This window comes from Fundulus heteroclitus, unplaced genomic scaffold (genome assembly GCF_011125445.2).
Source record: "Fundulus heteroclitus isolate FHET01 unplaced genomic scaffold, MU-UCD_Fhet_4.1 scaffold_50, whole genome shotgun sequence".
Taxonomy (NCBI): Eukaryota; Metazoa; Chordata; class Actinopteri; order Cyprinodontiformes; family Fundulidae; genus Fundulus; species Fundulus heteroclitus.
Window position 1 is genome coordinate 476,103 of NW_023396923.1, and position 21,103 is coordinate 497,205.

Genomic DNA, 21,103 nt, shown 5'->3' on the forward strand with positions numbered 1-21,103 from the left:
AGTGCAGCGCGACAGTGTCATTGTAGAGAGATTTTTCTTGGTGGCTGTTATAAACAGACAAACGCATCATTTAACAGTGGCTTTTAAAGAGGAAAAAGTTGTGTTAGAGCCATAAATAGAAAATATTTAAGTTATTTGTATGATGGTTTGCTTTTTATTTTTATCCTATAGTAAGAAGATTTGTTCGGGCCATTTTATTGTGAAGTTTAGTTTACTTTGAAAGGCTTGCTTCCTGTCGAGCCATATATTGTATTAGAAAAAACTATGGATGGATTATCTAGCCATGGAGCAATACAGTTTTACCGTGTAAACTGTGGATGACTTGGAAAAGGAAAATATAGACCAGTTCAAGCGTGATCCCTGGTTTATCCTAAACAGGTGCAAGATGTCACTAGCTTCCAATACACACCAATGGAGACACAGATTCTTGTTATAACGCACACACATCTGTGACTTATAAAGGTCTGTGCACAGTATTGTTTTTTTTAGACTTTGTTGCTTGCACCCGTTGTATGTGCAAGGTGTAATAAAGGAAGTTCTCGTTGGCATGACAGCGAAATGATTCCTCTCGAGTCTTCTTTCTTTTTTAAGGTTCAATAGTTAAATAATCTCCCACACCGTTCGCCTGCGGTGCGGGCACAGAAATCCATGTTTATTCTGCATGTGCTTTACAAATAGAGGCCATTTTTTTGGGGATTGAATAATATTTGTGGAAAATTCATTGATTTCTCCATTTTACAAAATTGTAACAAAACAGAGTGTGCAACTTTCAAAAACCTCAATACATGCAGTGAGAGAATTGTTACACCTTATTCAAGGAATACATCCTGAAAATCTGAGATCGTTACACCACAAAATTTTCAAGGTTTTTTGCACACTTTTGGAAATAGGCCTTGCCCACTTGTTTTAACCATTACCATATTTAATATTTTAGTTCGGGGCTATGACTGAAAGGGGATGAAGAAAGTTTTGTAAAAATCCAATCACCCATTCTTGGGTAGTAGATTTCTTGACATCACAGCGCCCCCTAGTGATGGAGGATCCTCAAACGCCAGACACGTGTGCAAAATCTTAATCGGAGTATGGGTTAAGAAGGACATATTAAAATCTGTTATGGTTTTAGAATAATCAACAATTACATTTAGAGCTAGCTAGCTAACAATCACAAAGTCAAAATTAAAAAATCCGCCGCATTAACTTTTTTTATTTGTCCATTACACGGTTATATATGGAGTTTTGTGCGGATTGCACAAAAAAATTTGGAGTTTAACAAGAAAGATTTAACCTTTGTAGCCATGTAGCACGAAAACTAGCTGCGAAACGAAAGGTGTGCCAGTTCGCTTTATTTTGCAGAATCATCCAATAAACAATGTGATGTGAAGTTTTTGAGTGTGGGACCAGTAGTTTGGTGGTTATAGGCCAAAAAGCATTGTCCTTTGTTATAGCGCCCCCTAGTTGTTGAGGGGTCTGAATTTCTGGGTTTGAGTAGCGATGCACATTCTGTACTTGCATACCTGATTCAATAGGTTCGTTACAAGTCCGCATGGGCCACACAACGAGTTTTAGCGTTAGAATATTGTGAGAATAATGAAGAAACACACGAAAAACAATAGGGTTCTCTGCACACAGTGCAGACGAATGGCATAGCCGTTCGCCTGCGCTGCGGACTTGAAACCCTAATAATAATAAATAATTTAAAAACAGCCGAAAAACAATAGGGTTCTCTGCACTGCAGTGCAGACGAACGGCTATGCGTTGCATAGCCTGTTCTTTCTGCACTGCGGGCTTGGACCCGTAATAAATATTTTAAAAACAGATGAAAAACAATAGGGTTCTCTGCACACAGTGCAGATGAACGGCATAGCCGTTTCCTGCGCTGCGGGCTTCGAACCCTAAAAATAAAAATTTAGAGGCAACTCATTGGAAGGTTGTGCTATTTTTTTGAACAGGCTGGAGGGCACCACATATGGTCCTTGGGGGCTTTCTGGTGCCTACGGGCACCATGTTAGTGACCCCTGGGATAAACTGTATAAGTACCACAGAAGCTTGAATAGAATAAATCTCATCTATGTTTTATTGGTATTGCACTACACTACAGCAGAGCGTAAAGCATGACATTCATTCATTTCAACATTTTATTTACAAGAAAGCAAAGAGTAAACTCCTAAAACAAGGAGAAATGTAAACAAGGTTTATCGTTTGTTACCCTCCGCAGAGCAGTTTATTCTGGCTTGAAATCTACATTCAAGAGCTGAAGCCAAACGTCTGAATAAGAGGGGGAAATTGCAAAATTTGTTACTAAAAGTCCCATGAGATGAGTAGAATGCCGTTCTGCAACCATCCAACAAGAGGTGCTGGTCTGACATGGCAGGAGGAAGACGTGACGGTCCAGTACATGCAGAAGTATTGGTTCTCCTCCTCCACTGTTGAGCCAAAACATCAGCTGGGAGCCTGGAAATAGAAAAAAAGTTTTTTCTTTTAAAAACCTGAGCATTGTCTTTCATTTCCACTATTATCGAAAAAACTAAAACAAACAACAAAATCAGAATCAGAACATAACTGCGCAGTGGGTAGCGCTGTTGCCTTGCAGCAAGAAGGTCCTGGGTTCGAGTACACCCCTGGGTCTTTCTGCATGCACTTTGCATGTTCTCCCTGTGCATGCGTGGGTTCTCTCCGGGTACTCCGGCTTCCTCCCACAGTCCCAAAACATGACTGTTAGGTTAATTGGCTTCTCCAAATTTTCCTTAGGTGTGATGGTTGTTGAACATTTACAAAGTAATGACCTACTTGAGGAGTTTCAGTCAGGCTTCAGAGCTCATCATAGCACTGAAACAGCTCTGGTGAAGGTCACTAATGATATTCTCATGGCCTCAGATAATGGACTTGTGTCTATACTTGTCCTGTTAGATCTCAGTGCTGCATTTGATACAGTTGATCACAATATTCTCCTACAAAGACTTGAGCATACTGTAGGGATTAAGGGAAAAGCATTAGGCTGGTTTAAATCTTATCTGTCGGACAGATTCCAGTTTGTTCATGTTAATAATAAATCTTCCTCAAACTCTAGGGTCACCTGTGGAGTACCACAGGGTTCAGTCCTTGGACCAATTCTATTTACTATATATATGCTTCCGATTGGCGAAATTATCAGACAGCACGGGATTAATTTCCACTGTTATGCTGATGACACTCAGCTATATTTATCCATAAATCCTGATGAATCCAATCAGTTACTTCGACTGCAGTCATGTCTTGATGACATCAAAAGCTGGATGACTTTAAATTTCCTGCATCTAAATTCTGACAAGACCGAAGTTGTAATCTTTGGGCCAGAGTCTTCAAAAAATAAAGTTCTTAATCAATCCCTTAATCTGGATGGCATTAACTTGGCCTCTGGTAATAAAGTTAAAAATCTTGGTGTTGTTTTCGACCAAGACATGTCATTTAAATCCCATATTAAACAGGTTTCCAGAGTTTCCTTTTTTCACCTCCGGAATATCGCCAAAATTAGAAACATTCTGTCCAGGAGTGATGCTGAAAAACTAGTCCATGCATTTGTTACTTCAAGGCTGGACTATTGTAATTCTTTACTATCAGGAAGTCCACAAAATGCAGTTCGAAGTCTTCAGCTGATTCAAAATGCTGCGGCAAGAGTTCTGATGAAAATCAACAAGAGGGATCATATTTCTCCAATTTTAGCTTCCCTTCATTGGCTTCCTGTTAAATCAAGAATAGAATTTAAAATTCTCCTTCTAACGTATAAAGCCCTTAATAATCAAGCTCCATCATATATCAGAGCTCTGATTACCCCGTATGTTCCTAACAGAGCACTTCGCTCTCAGACTGAAGGTCTGCTGGTGGTTCCTAGAGTCTCTAAAAGTAGAATGGGAGGCAGATCCTTTAGCTATCAGGCTCCTCTCCTGTGGAACCAACTCCCAGTTTTGGTCCGTGAGGCAGACACCCTATCTATTTTTAAGACTAATGTTAAAACTTTCCTTTTTGACAAAGCTTATAGTTAGAGTGGCTCATACCCTGAGCTATCTCTATAGTTGTGCTGTGATAGGCCTAGGCTGCTGGAGGACATCAGGGTCTAATTTTCTCACTCTACTGATTTCTACTGTTCTTCAGTCTACTGTTCTCCAGTTTTGCATTGTATTACATTGAAATGACTGTCGTCATTTCAGCTTTTAACTTTTTGCTCTCTCTCTTTTTCTTCATAGTAGGTACACCTGGTCTGGCGTTCTGTTAACTGTGACATCATCCAGAGAAGACGGCTCACCCGCTACTACCATCTAATGTAGAACAGATTACTGGATCAATGTGTGCTTCTGTGCTTTTTTGTCTCTCTTGTTGTCTCTGCTCTGTCTTCTGTAACCCCAGTCGGTCGAGGCAGATGACCGTTCATACTGAGCCCGGTTCTGCCGGAGGTTTTTCCTTCCCGTTAATGGGTGGTTTTTCTTCCCACTGTCACTTCTTGCTTGCTCAGTATGAGGGATTGCAGCAAAGCCATGTACAATGCAGATGACTCTCCCTGTGGCTCTATGGTTCCCCAGGAGTGAATGCTGCTTGTCGGGACTTTGATGCAATCAACCGGTTTCCTTATATAGGACATTTTTGACCAATCTGTATAATCTGACCTAATCTGTATAATATGATTGAACTTGACTTTGTAAAGTGCCTTGAGATGACATGTTTCATGATTTGGCGCTATATAAATAAAATTGAATTAAATTGAATTGAATTGAAGTCCTGTTTGTCTCTCTGTGTTGCCCTGCGACAGACTGGCGACCTGTCCAGGGTGTACCCCGCCTCTCGGCCAGTGAATGCCGGAGATAGGCACCAGCAACCCCCGCGACCCCATAAGGGATTAAGCGGTTTGGAAAATGGATGGATGGATGGAAGAAACAAGTTTATTGCGAAGTAGGTTTGCACTTACAAGGTATTTGACTTAGTGTTGATGGTGCAGAAAAAATAGATATAAATACAGAATCTAGAGCTATATACACAGTAGACTGTGCTTTAATGTATCACAGAAGGTCTGGAGATGCTACATTAGTGTAGCCTGTAAGTGCTGAACGGGGGAGGCAGAGAGGCAGTGTCAAGTGTCACGGGGGTCTCTGAGCCTTGTTGATAAGACTGGTAGCGGATGGGAGGAAACTGTTCTTGTGGCGTGAGGTTTTGGTCCTGATGGACCGCATCCTCCTGCCAGAGGGAAGTGTATGAAATAGTCTGTGACTATTTCATACACTTGACAGACAGTGTCAATTATGGAGTGACAGAGGGTGATGGGGGTAGCTGGGGCTGAGTTCTTCCTGAAGTCCACAACCATCTTCACTGTTTTTACAGCATTGAGCTCCAGGTTGTTCTCCCTGCACCAGGTCACCAGATGGTCAGCCTCTCACCTGTAGGCGGACACGTCACCATCAGAGATAAGTCAGATGAGAGTGGTGTCGTCCACGAACTTCAAGAGCTTGACAGACTGATGACTGGAGGTGCAGCTGTTGGTGTACAGGGAGAAGAGCAGAGGAGAATGAACACAGCCCTGGGGGGAACCAGTGCTGATGAGTTGCGAGTCGGAGACATGTTTTCCCAGCTTCACATGCTGCTTCCTGTCAGACAGGAAGTCTGTGACCCACCTGAAGGTAGAGTCAGGCACATTCAGCTGGGAGAGCTTCTCCTGAATCAGAGCTGGGATGATTGTGTTGAAGGCAGAGCTGAATCCACAAACAGGATCCTGGCGTAGGTACCTGCAGAGTCCAGGTGATGGAGGATGTGGTGAAGGGCCAGGTTGACAGCGTCGTCTGCAGACCTGTTGGATCTGTAGGCAAACTGTAGGGGGTCCAGGAGGGGGTCGGTGATTTCTTTGAGGTGTGAAAGCACAAGGCGCTGAAAGGACTTCATAACCACAGAGGTCAGAGCGACGGGTCTAAAGTCATTAAGTCCTGTGGTCCTTGGCTTCTTGGGAACAGGGATAATAGTGGAGGATTTGAAGCAGGCTGGCACGTGACATGTCGTTAGTGAGGTGTTAAAAATGTCTGTGAACACTGGAGACAGCTGATTAGCACAGTGCTTCAAGGAGGATGGAGAGACAGAATCTGGTCCAGCAGCTTTAACATCTCTCTCGTTTATAAAAAGAGTTGTCACTGAGGTAGGTGGGGTGGGGGGGGTGGGGGGGTAGGGGTGGAGGTGATCTGTTGGGAGGTGTTGTGGGGGTTGTTGCAGGACTGTCCCTTTGTCTGTCGAAACGACAGTAGAAGTTGTTCAGGTCGTTTGCTAACTGTTGGTCGTTCATGGAGTGGGGGGCTTTAGGCTTGTAATTTGTTATCTGCCTAAGCCCTTCCAGACAGAAGCAGAGTCATTTGCTGAATGCAGCTTCTCAGAATGCAGTCGCTTAGCCTCTTTCACCGTCCTACTAAACCTGTATTTTGCATCTTTGAATCTGTGAACCAGGGTTTGTAATTATTGTAAGTCACCCTGGTCTGTGATGGAACACAGCAGTCCTCACAGAAGCTGATATATGATGTCACAGCCTCTGTGAACTCATCCAGACTGTTGGTAGCAGCCCTGAAGACGTCCCACTCAGTAGAATCCAAACACTTCTGAAGATCCTCCAAAGCCCCACTGGTCCAGTTCTTTGATGTCCTCACTACAGGTTTACAGAGCTTATTTCCTGCCAGTAAGCAGGAATCAGGTGAACCATGATGTGGTCGGATTGGCCCAGTGCTACACGGAGGATGGCGTGATAAGCATCTCTGACTGTGGTGTAACAGTCATCCAGAATGTTCTCCTCTCTGGTCGGCCATTTAATAAACTGTCTATATTTCAGAAGTTCATGAGTGAGGTTTCCTTTGTTAAAGTCACCAAGGACAATAACTAAAGAGTCCGGATTTCTGCGCTCCACATCCAGTATCTGGTCTGCGAGCGTGCGGTGTGTGACCTGCACGTTTGCATGTGGCACGATGTAAACTCCGACCAAAATGAATGAAGCAAACTTTCGGGGTGAATAAAAAGGCTTACAGTTTATGATGAAGGATTCCTGGTCAGGAGAGCAGTGCTGCTGGATCACTGCCACATCGTTGCACCAGCCGAAAAACAGATTCCTCCACCTTTCGCTTTGCCGAAAACTTCTGTCTCTGTCCGCTCTGTGGAGCTGGAAGCCTGCCGGCTGCAGCGCAGAATCCGTAAATAATCCACATAGCCATGTCTCTGTGAAGCACAAAACAGCAGATAAAGAGAAGTCTCTGTTTTTTTCCAACAGCTGTTGTAGTTTGTCTAGGTTGTTGGCCAGGGAACGCATGTTAGACAAAATTATGCCCGGTAACGGTGAGCGGAATCCGTGCTGCTGAAGATGTACGAGCACACCGGCTCGCTACCCTCTCCTCCGGCGTTTCGCTGCGTGAACAAAGGTGATCGCACCTTTGACCAGAATGTCCAAAACTTCCAGTGTAGGGAGAAGAAAAGTGGGGAATAAATCCTCTGGTGATGTAGCCCTGATGTTCATGAGCTCTTCTCTGATGAAAGAGCTCGGGGTATCATCGCGAAAACCAAAGTTAAGTTGTAAATCAAAACAAAAAAAGTTTGCACCAACAGACCGAGGCAGCCGTCCGCGGTGCCATCTCAAGCTGAATGTTGGTATGAAAGTTATAACTTGTTTTCTTAAATTCAGCTTCATGCTCAAACCTGTTTTACCTCAACTAACCATCGAGAGACCCAAAGGACATCTGTATGGTGGTACCAAGGACAAATTTAGTTTGAATACTAATTTTGTGGTTTAGCCTTGGATTGAAATATTTATTAATTCAATATGTTTCCTTATAAAGTCACAAAACATAGTTTTATGAAGTATAGTATTACATAGTATTATGAAGTAGAAGGATCAGAATACTTAGCTGAAAACATTCATAAAATCATACAAAGGACCCTCAGTTTACTAATTGGTGGCTGTTGATTGCACTGGATTTACCTATGGGGAATCAGAAGACAACAGGCTGAACACAAGTACACAATACATTTCCTTCTCCTTCACAGTTATACACAACTTTGGGGTTTACAAAGTGGGGGTTGGGACCCCATGGGGGGAGTTGTGAGACACCCATTGAGGGTCCTGATTTAAATACTGATGTGCTAATTTTTTTTACTTTCTTTATTTGTTAAAATGACACACAAGTATAATTTTACAAGATGCTCAACATTCTGCATTTTAACGCAGGGGGAAGGCTGCACTTTTTCGTAAGAGTTCTTATAAAAATACTTTATCCTCATAAAGTACCAACAAATAAATAAATACATAATACCACCAGTTAAAAGGGGGACACCAGTCTGTGGCATTGTTGTTTTGGGGTTTTGGAACCCCTGGTCTAGCACATAGCATCCATCACGCAAAATGTGAAAACGTTTAGGAAGTATAGTTTTACAAGGCGGTGTAGCACCACATACAAGGCCATTAGGTCAAGTGCTACAACATCTTTCTGTGTCTGCACTGCATTATTGCAAATAACAAAATAATGCACATGTAATAACGGGATGCTGCAACACGGGTGCAATATTATGAAAATGTTGTATTTATTTGTTGTATTTAACGGACTAAGTTCCGTTAGTTCTGTGGGCTTACTGGTTGTGGAAGCAATAGATGATGGTAACTGATGGTAACAGATCTGCTTTTTGGTGAAGTTAATGTAATTTTGAAATCTAAGTGGAGACAAAACTGCTTATCCTTTTAATGTTGAATTAGGGAACAGTTGATCTTCAGTATGTCCTCTGGTTTTATTTTAACATCGAACTAGAAGACTCCTACGGTGGTGTGTAGACTGAGGCAGAATAACCTCAGGCTCAGTCCTTAACTTTGTGGCACGGGGAGGAACCTACCGTCAAGGATCTTACTCAGGGACCAAAAATGACAGACTGAGTTTTGAACTGGTGACCTTTGCAGATAAAAATAACCCAATTAAAACAACAAATAATTTAATATATTGATAGTTCATGATTAGCACCTTAATTAAACATATAACTGCATAAATAATAAGTAAATCCATCTCATTTAGTTCTCCACTAGTTAATCTGGTTATCCATTGAACAGGGAGTCTTTTCCTTTCCCACTGAATGATTATTATAGATTTAAAAAGAGCAGGAGTTTAACTTATTTATTTTAATCAAAGTTAAGAAGAACATATTTGAACAATCACCAGGAACTACAGATTGAGGTGAAGTGTAAATGTATTATTAATCAAACCAATCTATATTTACAGGTATGTACTAAAGAGAAACAAGTAGCAAATCTGACAAACGCAAACAAAGACAAACATCAAAGAACAGAGAGGAAGGACTTAGAACGGGTGGTGAGGACAGCACAGGAGATTGCGGGATGCTGTCTACAAGATCTGGACACAGTTTATGCTGCACGAGTCCAAAGAATTGCCAGACTGAATGGCGCTGATCCCACCCATCCAGGCAATGCAGTGTTTGAGTCTCTCCAGGACTTTCATGATGTGGGATGTCAGGGCAACAGGTCTGTGGTTGTCATTGATGACTGATGGGTGAGTTTTCTTTGTAACCGGAACCAGACAGGAAGTCTTCCACAAAAGCGTTACCTTCTCTTGGGTCAAGATTAGATTGAAGAGGTGCTGCAGGATCCCACAGAGCTGCTCTGCGCAGACCTTCGGGACTTTGGGGCTGACACCATCTGGACCTGCAGCCTTATACCGGTTCAATCTCTCCAGCTGCCTCTTCACCTGACTTCTAGAAATAGAAAAGTGGGAGGGGGAGGGAGCAGCAGCATCTCCTGATTTGGTTAAAGACAATCTAGTGGAAGCAGAAGCGTCCATGACTGATGCAGATGGCTCCTCAGAGATGTCCACGGAAGTGGAGTCCGTGTGCGAGGTGGAGGTGTAGCTGGAAGGACTCAAGTTTCAGATAAAATTCGGGCAACTGTGATTGATCATGTGGTAAATCATGGCCTTTCATTTACTGTAGAGGGGCTGGACAAAGAGTCCAACCTGTTCTCAATAGAACCACGGTTATTGTAAGAGTTTCTTGAATGGAGAACAGGTAATGTTGCTATACAGTATATACAGATATTTCCGTATCTTTTCCTATAGAGGAATTATTTAGTGCATGGAGATGGAAGGTATATGATCACCGCCCCTATGAGCAGATGCCCTTGCTCAATGCAATGACTGCTGCTGCCCTAGATATAGATGCAGAGGCATGTCAAGGATGTATCAGGCATGCAAGAAGATTTTTTTCCCTAGGTGCATCGCAAGGGAAAATATTGAGTGTGATGAAGATGAGGCCATGTGGACTATTCGTCAAGAGAGAAGAGACCAGAAGAGACAGACAGCTCTAGTATTTTCTTTTGTTTGCCACAATCTGAAAAAAAGAATGAATAATCAATAAAATTTGCATCACAGCATATCTGATTCTGGTTCCATTTTTTACAAGAGGGCAAATTTGACTACAAATGACACGTAAGCTGCGTACTGTACAGTCATGGGCTACAATGACCAGCAATGCCTCACTGATTCACATTGAGTGTGGTATTTTGTGTTTTATAGCCCCTTGTGTAATGAGTGATTGGAAGGGCTCATACATTTGTGTGCAAGTTGTGTTGTTTGAGGGCAAAATGTGCTTTTGGTCCATATTTTAGATATTTTGGTGGAATTAGAGCCTTTTGCAAACAAAATGTGTCATTTTGACCATCAGTGCCACTGTTAAGGCCACTGTGTCAACTGTTTTGAAAGACGTGGATTTTGAGTGGACTGCTGCGTCAAAGCAATCAATAAAAACTGTAAATCCACAAACGTACCAGACAGTTGCATTCACGGCCATTCCTTATGGTGGGGCCTCTCTTTCTTCTTCTTCTCATCTTTCTCCTTCTGGAGTCTCTCCAGCTCCGCCTCATACATCATCTCCTGGATCAGGTACTTCTCTCGGCGCATCCTGTCACGCAGGTCCTTCGGTAGGTCCGGGATTAGATACGCAATCAGGGTCTTAATGGCAAAGACCATATGCTGCGAAAAAGACCCGTCATTAGAATCCTGAAAGCTGGATATCCATAACATAAATGAAACCTGAATTTTGGTAACATGAAGATTTGTCGTTAACTTGACTAGTGACAAAAACAAATACTGAACACATACACCTTATGTAGGCCAAAGATTTGTAATAACAAAAAACAATTGAATTTTACTTTACAACAACAACAAAACAACTTGATCTGAATACGTCTTAACTTTATTTATCAGGTGTTTGGTGTTTTTCTTTCTTGGACTTTGCTTTCGTCAAATAACCACTTATTGCTTCAACAACCGCTTATCATCTAAACCTAGCAAGAAAACTGTGTAGATGTGTGTTTGGTCAGTTAAGATAAGATAAGATAAGCTTTATTGATCTCACAGTGGAGAAATTCACTTGTCCCATCGGCTCAATAGTCAAAAGTCAGAAGAAGGTGTCAAAGTAGGTAAGTAGAATCAGTAAGATACAGTTATACAGCTATATACAATATACAAATCTGTACACTCCTATGTATAAATATGTTATTGCACATATGTTATTATACAGTTTATACAGGACTATTGCACAGGCTTAATGCACGGATTATAGCACCTTTGTTTAAATAGCTTATTGCACATAAGTTATAACAGTTATTGTTGCAGCTATGGTGCATGGTTGCAGTCGTTACTCTAATAGTTACACTACAGTTGTTTATTTACTGTAAATTATTTATTGTCAATAAATCTTAAACTGTTGGAAAGCATTTTTTATTTTCCCTTCAAATGGAGACGGATTTGTGAGGAAAATGCATTCATGTGTTGAGCAACAGAGTTGAGTATGTGGGTTGGGCCCATGAAAATCTTTTCAAAGCCTCTCTGTCAAAGCCAAATAGCTCATTTTGCTACTGCCTGTAGTTTTGTATCGTTTGCTGGATCGGATATTTAAAGTTTGAAGAAAAAAATTGTCAGCGTAATTTTACTGGGGTGTCAGTAGAGCACGGAAGAGGCATACACAGCCACAACAAACTTGCATTTCCATCAGCTTGGTCACACACTGCTATATAGAGTTGCTTCCTTTTCTTCAATCGGCATCCTTGAAGGAAGGGTCTCATACTTCAGTCCTTGAGGGAAGGTGTCCTGAAGTTTTCCAATGTGTTCATGACACACAGACACTCCTAAATCAAATAATTATGTCAGTAGAAGGACTCTGTATTACTGAGTGGATGCTGAGGAGGCAGTTCCCTCATTTAATTCAAGTGTGTTGGACCACATCTAACAGATGCAGGGCACATTTGTTAGATGTGGTATAGATATGGGATGGCCACTGGCAGGGTCTAATCTTGATATCGTTCTGCATTGAGATTACCTCCAATGTTGACAAGTCTTGTATTTCTAGTGAGTGAGATGCTGGTCCATACCAGAGAGGATCTGGAAGGTTACTCATGGGTGCTGGCTAGTTATCATTTAAGGGGATAGAAAAAGGTTCTCTGAAAGGGTTAAAATGTATTATCCAGAGACATTCTTACAACAAAGAATAATTTTTTTTTTTATGCTGATATCATATGACATTTTCCTCTCCAAATACAGTCTAGGACTATAATCAACCGATTAGGGATCGGTAACCCGGTCAGTTAATTTAAAGCAGTAAATTTATCTGGTCACGGGCCAGCTATTATTTCTTTAATATCACAACAACCAGTGTCAACACACCCAATAGAGCGGCTGTTCCCAATAGTGTATAACAGAGAATGATAATCACTTAGCGATGGTAATATTTCTAATTATCAGTTTTTCTGCTAGCAGAACTACAAAAGTACAACAACACCACAAAACACAGACCTCAAAAACAATAATGAACGCCAACCGGGCTGCCAGGACATGCCAGAACTGTAGAGTGTAGGTGTACTGCTCAGCTGAGTCCGGAGGCTCCCTGTAATCCCGATACCTGTTGTGTGAGGTTGAAAAAACAATCAATAACGTCACAACAACACATTTAAAACACACTTAAAACTTCCGAACTCCACTCCATCAGGGCCTGCAATGAATTTGCTAACTTCTTTACTGAAAAAATTCTAAAAATTAGAGGCTCAGTTTGTACATTCATACCAACTCTAGAACCAAAGCTGTATCCAACTGGGACTTATCCTGACAAAATGTCTCAATTCAGCCAAATAAACTCCAAAAGCTTAGAGGAGATCATTCAGCAGCTAAGTTCCTCCTCCTGCTGCCTTGATGTTCTACCCACAGTTTTCTTTAAGAAAGTTTTACCTGTCATAGCGTCTGATTTGACTCAGATAATAAACGCGTCCCTTCTGTCAGGTGTTTTCCCCCAGTCCCTAAAAACAGCAATTATCAAACCACTGCTGAAAAAGAACAATTTAGACAAACTTCTACTCCAGAACTACAGGCCCATCTCAAACCTCCCTTTTATCAGTAAGATTATTGAAAAAGCTGAGTTTCAACAATTAAACACCTTCTTAACAACGACCAGCCGCTTTGACGTTTTCCAGTCTGGCTTCCGTGCTCACCACAGTATAGAGACCGCCCTTACCAAGGTGTTTAATGACATCCATATAAATACAGACTGTGGAAGAACCACCGTGCTGGTTCTATTGGACCTCAGTGCAGCATTTGATACTGTCGATCACTCCATCCTGTTAGAACGCCTGGAGAACTGGGTCGGCCTCTCTGGTACAGCTCTCCACTGGTTTAAATCCTACTTAAAGAACAGGGAATTTTTTGTATCAGTAGGTAACTTTACATCAGAGATGACAAAAATCACATGTGGGGTTCCACAAGGGTCCATTCTAGGTCCCCTCCTTTTCAATATCTACATGCTCCCTCTAGCCCAGATAATAAAAAATAACAACATCAGCTACCATAACTATGCAGACGACAAACAGCTCTACATCACTATGTCACCATGTGACTATGAACCAGTTCAGGCACTGAGTAAATGCCTAGAAGAAATCAATACGTGGATGTGCCAAAATTTTCTCCAATTGAATAAAAACAAAACAGAAGTAATAATCTTTGGACCAATAGAGGAAAGATCAAAAGTTAGCACACAGCTTCAGTCGCTTCAGCTAAAAACCACCAATCAGGCCCGAAATCTGGGAGTAGTGATGGACTCAGACCTGAACCTTCAAAAGCATCTAAAGACAGTTACAAGGTCGGCTTTCTATCACCTGAAGAACATTTCCAGGATTAAAGGACTAATGTCTCAGCAGGACCTGGAAAAGCTAACCCATGCATTTATTTTTAGTAGAATTGATTACTGCAACGGTGTTTTCACAGGTTTGTCTAAAAAGTGGATCAGACAGCTGCAGCTGATCCAGAACGCTGCTGCCCGCGTCCTCACTAAGACTAAGAAAGTAGAGCACATCACCCCAGTTCTAAAGTCCTTCCATGGCTCCCTGTATCTCAGAGAATAGACTTTAAAATACTTCTGTTAGTCTATAAATCTTTAAATGGCTTAGCACCTAAATACATCACAGACTTGTTATCAGGGCATCAACCCTCCAGACCACTAAGGTCTTCTTGCTCCAGCCTACTTTGCATACCTAGAACCAGAACCAGACATGGAGAAGCAACATTTAGTTCCAATGCTCCAGTTATCTGGAACAAACTTCCAGAAAACTGTAAAAATGCTGAAAGTCTAAGTTCCTTTAAATCAAGATAAAGATTGCTTTTATTCTGTTTTAATTTGCTATATTTTAATCATGTCAAGCACTTTGCATTGTCTTTGTACTGAATTGTGCTATATAAATAAATTTGCCTTGCCTTGCCTTAAAAACAGGAGATGGGGATATTCTTCACGAGGGACATTTCACCTGATTTGTGCAACAGCTAACTGACCCATAGTGGACGTCGCTGCATAGAGATACAACAAAGGTGCTTTGATTTATCCGTTTGAGGCTCTGACCATTATGTCATGAAATGAGCAGAATTTATAAATGTTGGTAGCCTTTTGGAAATATAGTTCAGGGTTAAGGTCAGTACGCCCTCTGGAATACACAACGAGTCCGCTGTTAAAATATAGTAATGCTGACGATGCAGGTTTTGCTAATCCTTCATGAAAAAAAAGCCAGAGACAGTTCAAAATTTCTGCTTCAAATCCTTTTGTGTCACTGAACGGGTAGAGAAAAAAATACTTTCAACATTAAACTAGAAATTGGAAATGTCTAAAATTGGTATCTGTGAAAGCTTTACAAAAAACAAAAATCAGAAACTGACCATAAAACCATTTCTCAGACATACAGTACAAACCAAATGTTTGGACACACCTCATGCAAAGAGTTTTCTTTATTTTCATGACTATGAAAATTGTAGATTCACACTGAAGGCATCAAAACTATCAGTTAACACATGTGGAATTGTATACTTTACAAAAAAGTGTGAAACAACTGAAAATATGTCTTATATTCTAGGTTCTTCAAAGTAGCCACCTTTTGCTTTGATTACTGCTTCGCACACTCTTGGCATTCTCTTAATGAGCTCCAAGAGGTAGTCACCTGAAATGGTTTTCACTTCACAGGTGTCCCCTGTCAGGTTTAATAAGTGGGATTTCTTGCCTTATAAATGGGTTGGGACCCTCAGTTGTGTTGTGCAGAAGTCAGGTGGATACACAGCTGATAGTCCAACTGAATAGACTGTTAGCTGTTTTTTTTCTTGCCATTATACAAATTCTAAGTGAAGAAAAACGACTGGCCATCATTACTTGATGAAATGAAGGTCAGTCAGTCCGAAAAATTGATAAAATTTGATAGTGTCCCCAAGTGCAGTCGCAAAAACCTTTAAGCGCTACAAAGAAGCTGGCTCACATGAGGATGGCCCCAAGAAAAGGAAGACCAAGAGTCACCTTTGCTGCTGAAGATAAGTTTATCCGAGTCACCAGCCTCAGAAATGGCAGGTTAAGAGCAGCTCAGATTAGAGAGCAGGTCAATGCCACGCAGAGTTCTAGCAGCAGACACATCTCTAGATCAACTGTTAAGAGGAGACTGTGTAAATCAGGCCTTCATGGTAAAATAGCTGCCAGGAAACCACTGCTAAGGACAGGCAACAAGCAGAAGAGACTTGAGACCAGTGGACTTTGGTCTGATAAGTCCAAATTTGAGATCTTTGGTTCCAACCATCGTGTCTTTGTGCAACGCAGAGAAGGTGAACGGATGGACTCTACATGCCTGGTTCCTACCGTGGAGCATGGAGGAGGAGGTGTGATGGTGTGGGGGTGCTTTGCTGGTGACTCTGTTGGGGATTTATTCAAAATTGAAAGCATACTGAACCAGCATGGCTACCACAGCATCTTGCAGCGGCATGGTATTCCATCCGGTTTGCGTTTAGTTGGACCATCATTTATTTGTCAACAGGACAATGACCCAAACACACCTCCAGGCTGTGTAAGGGCTTTTTGACCAAGATGGAGAGTGATGGTTTGGGGTGAGCTGGACCGCAGAGTGAAGGCAAAAGGGCCAACAAGTGCTAAGCATCTCTGTGAACTCCTTCAACACTGTTGGAAGACCATTTCAGGTGACTACCTCTTAAAGCTCATCAAGAGAATACCAAGAGTGTGCGAAGCAGTAATCAAAGCAAAAGGTGGCTACTTTGAAGAACCTAGAATATAAGACATATTTTCAGTTGTTTCACACTTCATAGTCATGAAAATAAAGAAAAGTCTTTGAATGAGGTGTGTCCAAACATTTGGTCTGTACTGTATGCAAAACCTGTTTAGAGGCTTCCACTTTAATTTAGGTATTTTAATCGTGGTTGAGGCACATTTACACAGACTTTACCTGCAGTACTTCACAGCTTCTTCAAAAAGTTCCGAGCCATCTGTTCTCGGCTGGGATCTCTTCTCAAAGTCAGAAACTCGGAAGACGGACAGACTGGCGTTTACGTAACCAATCATACACCTGAGGAATGGAAACAATGTTACCAAACAAATGCATTGCCTGAGGTCTCACACCATATAACATGACACGAAGAGAAAAATTTAAACTTATAAGGGGTAAGAGTTAATGGTTTCCTGTTTGCTTCATGAACTCTTACCCCTCCCCGGCTCGACCCTGGCCAGCACACGGACCATACTTGTAGGCATAGACGAGGCGAGGGATGAAATCCGAGGTGACGGCAATGACAAAGGCATTGGTTATGACAGACAGGATGCCGATACCCTCCAGAATGCCATACCAGATTCCTAAGATGGAAAGAAGTTAGACATGTAAAGGCATCTTTTCCATAAAGTATTTATTGCCTTTTATTTACCGATGTCTTTGGCTTGTGACGGCAGAGGTCGCCGCCATTGTGTGACAAACTTGTAGGCATCTAAACGGATCTCAATGATGTTGTTGATCAGCGCCAAGAGGGGAGCCAGAGGAAATGCAGCCACAAAGATGGTGGTGAAGCCGAACTGCAAAACTGAAAGAATGGTGCAGTATTTGTGGCTCAAGTTCGGAGACCTTCCATCACCCAAATCTATGTAGCATGTTTATGACCCCATCATGTCAACAGATCCAAGTAACAGTATCAGCCACATAAGCCTTCCAAACCATCACCTTCACACAATGCTATGATTTATTGTTCATTACCTGCTTTAACCAATCCCTTCTTTGCTTTGAATTACATGTTCCATTCGTACACTACATGACTGCCTCCATTACTGCTAAATTAATTCCCGTCACATAAGAATGAAAAAAATGTGATTGATGGTTGTGGAAGTTCACCAATATTCATGGATTGCTCTGACACCACCAAACAAAGTCAATAATGAATTCTGTACATTAGTCATTTTCATAGTCTGTATACCCTAATTCACAGAGGCATATTTAAATATTATGGCTAGAGGAAGAGTTTGATAGGGTGTGCTGATGGAGATGTCTTCGGAGAAGCATGGAGGAGAAAGATTACGGCCGGCCATCTAATGCATGCAGTATGTAATGGAAAACCCTAGAACTTCTTGAATAACAGGAGTAATATCACTAGTAGAGGGGGTTCCGTTGTGAGCCAGCTGAAATATAGGGCCTAGAGAGTGGCACCAAAGAGAAGAGTTGCAATAATCAATACAGAAGGCCAACATGGGGTAAACAAATGTAAGAGTGGAGCTGGGAGTCAGAGATACACAGAGGCAATTTTTGTATGGTAGGTGGACATTATTTTCATTCCCTGAAAAAAGTCTTGTCGCTTATCCATTTTGTAGAAACAACAGCTTATAACCTGACTTTTAATTAATCCATTGGTTTTAGAAATGGCTCATAAGGAAGCTATTACCGACTGTATGTTCAGCAAGTTTGCTTCATTGAAGAGAGATTGATCATTTAATGAACACAAAGGTCTGATTTTGGCAAGACAAGTTTTGTTGTCTACAGAGAGTAATGTGAAAATTTAACTAATGATTTACTTCAAATACAAAAATGTGTTGTATATAATCAGTGAATTAAGTAGTGGTGATTCGAGGTCCATATTTAATATCTTGCATGACTTCCATGAGCATGAAGGACTGCATCCAGGAGGTTTGACAATGATTCATACAATATATTGATGTAGTCATCAGAAATAGCAAAAAAAAAAAACAGTCTTACATGCCTCCCAGAGTTCATCAAGATTCTTTGGTTTTGTCTTCCATGCTTCCTCTTTCATTCTACCCCAGACATGCTCAATGATGTTCATGTCTGGTGACTGGGCTGGAGCACCTTGATCTTCTTCACTTTGAGGAACTTTGATGTAGAGATGGAAATATGTGATGGAGCACCATCCTGCTGCAGCATTTGACCCCTTTTATGGTTGGGAATGTAAGAGGTAGCTAATACTAATCGATATTTTAGGCTATTGATATAGCCTTCTGCCCTGCAAATCTCTCACACACCTCCATCGTCCTGCCTTTTGTTAAAAGACAGCAATAAATTCATGGCGTGCAAAAAGTATATAAATAAGATAACAAATAAGTTCATAGTTTAAAATTGGCCCATGTAAATCCATAGTAAAAACAGTTAAAAAGGTTTTGGGTTTGGTATTTAATCAGAGAGAAACATCTCACCTTCGTCATATTTGTACGTCAATTACCTTGAAACTACCATTAATGTGTTTTCTCTGGGAAAATCAGTGTTTCAGCAAGTAAGCTAGAAAAACTGCTCATGTTGAAGTTAAATGTGTTCTGCACACTTCTGCCTTGGCAAACATTCATCTTTGTGAGTATTACTTTGCTCAAAAAGCACTTGAATATGTTTTGAAATTATTTTGGTTAAAGAACAGAAAAAATGTCTCACTGATATATTTGTGCTAAAGCTAAGCTAGCTGAGTCGGAATGTACTGGTGATATTCAGACATGCTCTGAACATGGTCAGAACTTTGGTCAGTAATTAGTTTTTTCTTCTGTATATTTCAGTTACAATAAAACCAAATTTATGAATAAAGATTCTTCAGAGAACTCAAGAAAGCAAGCCTTGTGTGGAGAACTATTTTTCATATTGTTCACTGGCTGTCTAGCTTCACATAACTACATGTTGTGAGGACAGCATACCCACACTGGATGTAACCCCAGACCTGTCATGGTTTAGTTTTTGGTTTGGCTCTGTTTACCATTAGCTTTCACTTTTCTTCCTTGTTTGGGTTTTTAGTTAGGTTTTTGACTTTATTTATTGTTAGTTTTCAGTTTCATCATCCCTTTTCTGTTACGAACGGGAATAGGACCCCAATGATAACCCGAAACAGGTCAGTGGCGTTTTGAAACGTGTTTATTTAGAGGGAGGAAGAGTGCGGCTTCAGGGGCGTGTAGCATGCACTAACCGCCTGGCAGCCCTCTGGAGGGAAGGGAACAGGTCAGCAGAGTCTGACGTGATGGGTTAGAAAGGCTGAATCACTAACCTGAACGAGCGCTGACTGAGATACGGCTCCAGGGCAAACTGCGGCTGGCAGGCAGAGTCTGAATGGGGCAATCCAGGGGAGCGTGAATCCAGGGGCAGTCCAGGTCCGTTCACAGGGAATCCAGAATCCAGCGGCGGTACTGACAGGGGTGTCCAAGATCAGGTTCCGGTTTGGTCCAGGTTCGGTGCACGGGGAAACAGTCATGGGGGAAACGGGTTACAATCAGGCTGGGTCAGACGGGGCTTCGGCAAACTCGGGAGTCAGAAGGCGGATCAGCTCGGTAACGAGCAGACAAACAGACAGGTTCTCTGGATAGACGCTGGAAAGTACTCGGTGGTTGGCACGAGACGATCTGGCACTGGAGACTGATAAGGACGGGCCTTTTATGCAGCTGGAGACAGGTGGAGCCAGTGAAGGTTGATTGCGCAGAGGTGGAGAATGAGCAGGTGTGATGGTAGAGAGCAGGGGGTCAGCTCCAGTGCCAGAATCATTACAGAGCCCCCCCCCCCCCCCTCAAGGGCGGATTCCAGACGCCCTTGGCTGGTCTGGGTGGGCTCTGTGAAAATCCCTAATGAGGGACTTGTCCAGAACGTGACGGGACAGCACCCACCGGCGTTCCTCTGGGCCATAACCCTCCCAATCAATGAGGTACTGAGTCCCTCTACCCCACCTACGGGACTTCAGAATCCTCTTGACGGTGTATGCAGGAGAGTCATGAACAAGACGGGTGGGTGGAGGGGACGTGGAGGCGGGGACCAGACTAGAGGTTTTAGCAGGCTTGACAAGTGAAACATGAAAGGTGGGGTGGACCTTCATGGCTGAGGGGAGGCGGAGACAGACCGCCACCGGGTTCACCACTTTGGAAATGGGAAAGGGCCCGATAAACCGAGATGCCAGCTTCTTATTATCGACCTTCAGGGGAAGACCCTTGGTGGAAAGCCAAACCCTGTCTCCCACCTGATACTGCGGGGCTGGGACCCACCGGCGGTTTGCAGCCCGGGCCTGGTTCTCGGAGGCAGAGAGTATGGCCCTCCTGGCCCTCCTCCAGGGACGCTGGCACCACAGGGCAGACAGACGGGCAGAAGGGATCCGTGACTCCACCTCCTCTATGGTGAACACCGGCGGCTGGAACCCGTATACCACATAGAATGGGGAGAGACCGGTGGAGCTGGAGGGTGTGGCGTTTATTGCGTGCTCCACCCAAGGCAGATTCTGGGCCCACTTGGAAGGGTCGGACTGACAGAAGAGGCGGAGCT

At 42.4% G+C, this 21,103-nt stretch overlaps 1 protein-coding gene across 6 annotated transcripts in view; it reads right to left on the reverse strand.

Moving 5' to 3' along the window:
* Positions 1-2,051: 2,051 nt before the first annotated feature.
* Positions 2,052-21,103, reverse strand: part of LOC105919271 (anoctamin-4) — a 170,306-nt gene continuing 151,254 nt past the window's right edge. For all 6 annotated transcript variants that reach the window (XM_036132419.1, XM_036132418.1, XM_036132420.1 and 3 more), the window contains 6 exons: positions 17,253-17,405; positions 17,037-17,184; positions 16,781-16,900; positions 12,828-12,933; positions 10,802-11,006; positions 2,052-2,451 (listed from right to left, as the gene is read on the reverse strand). In XM_036132419.1, the coding sequence (XP_035988312.1) occupies positions 10,815-11,006; positions 12,828-12,933; positions 16,781-16,900; positions 17,037-17,184; positions 17,253-17,405 (719 nt within the window). In that variant the 3' untranslated portion in view covers positions 2,052-2,451; positions 10,802-10,814. The remainder of the gene's footprint in view (positions 2,452-10,801; positions 11,007-12,827; positions 12,934-16,780; positions 16,901-17,036; positions 17,185-17,252; positions 17,406-21,103) is intronic.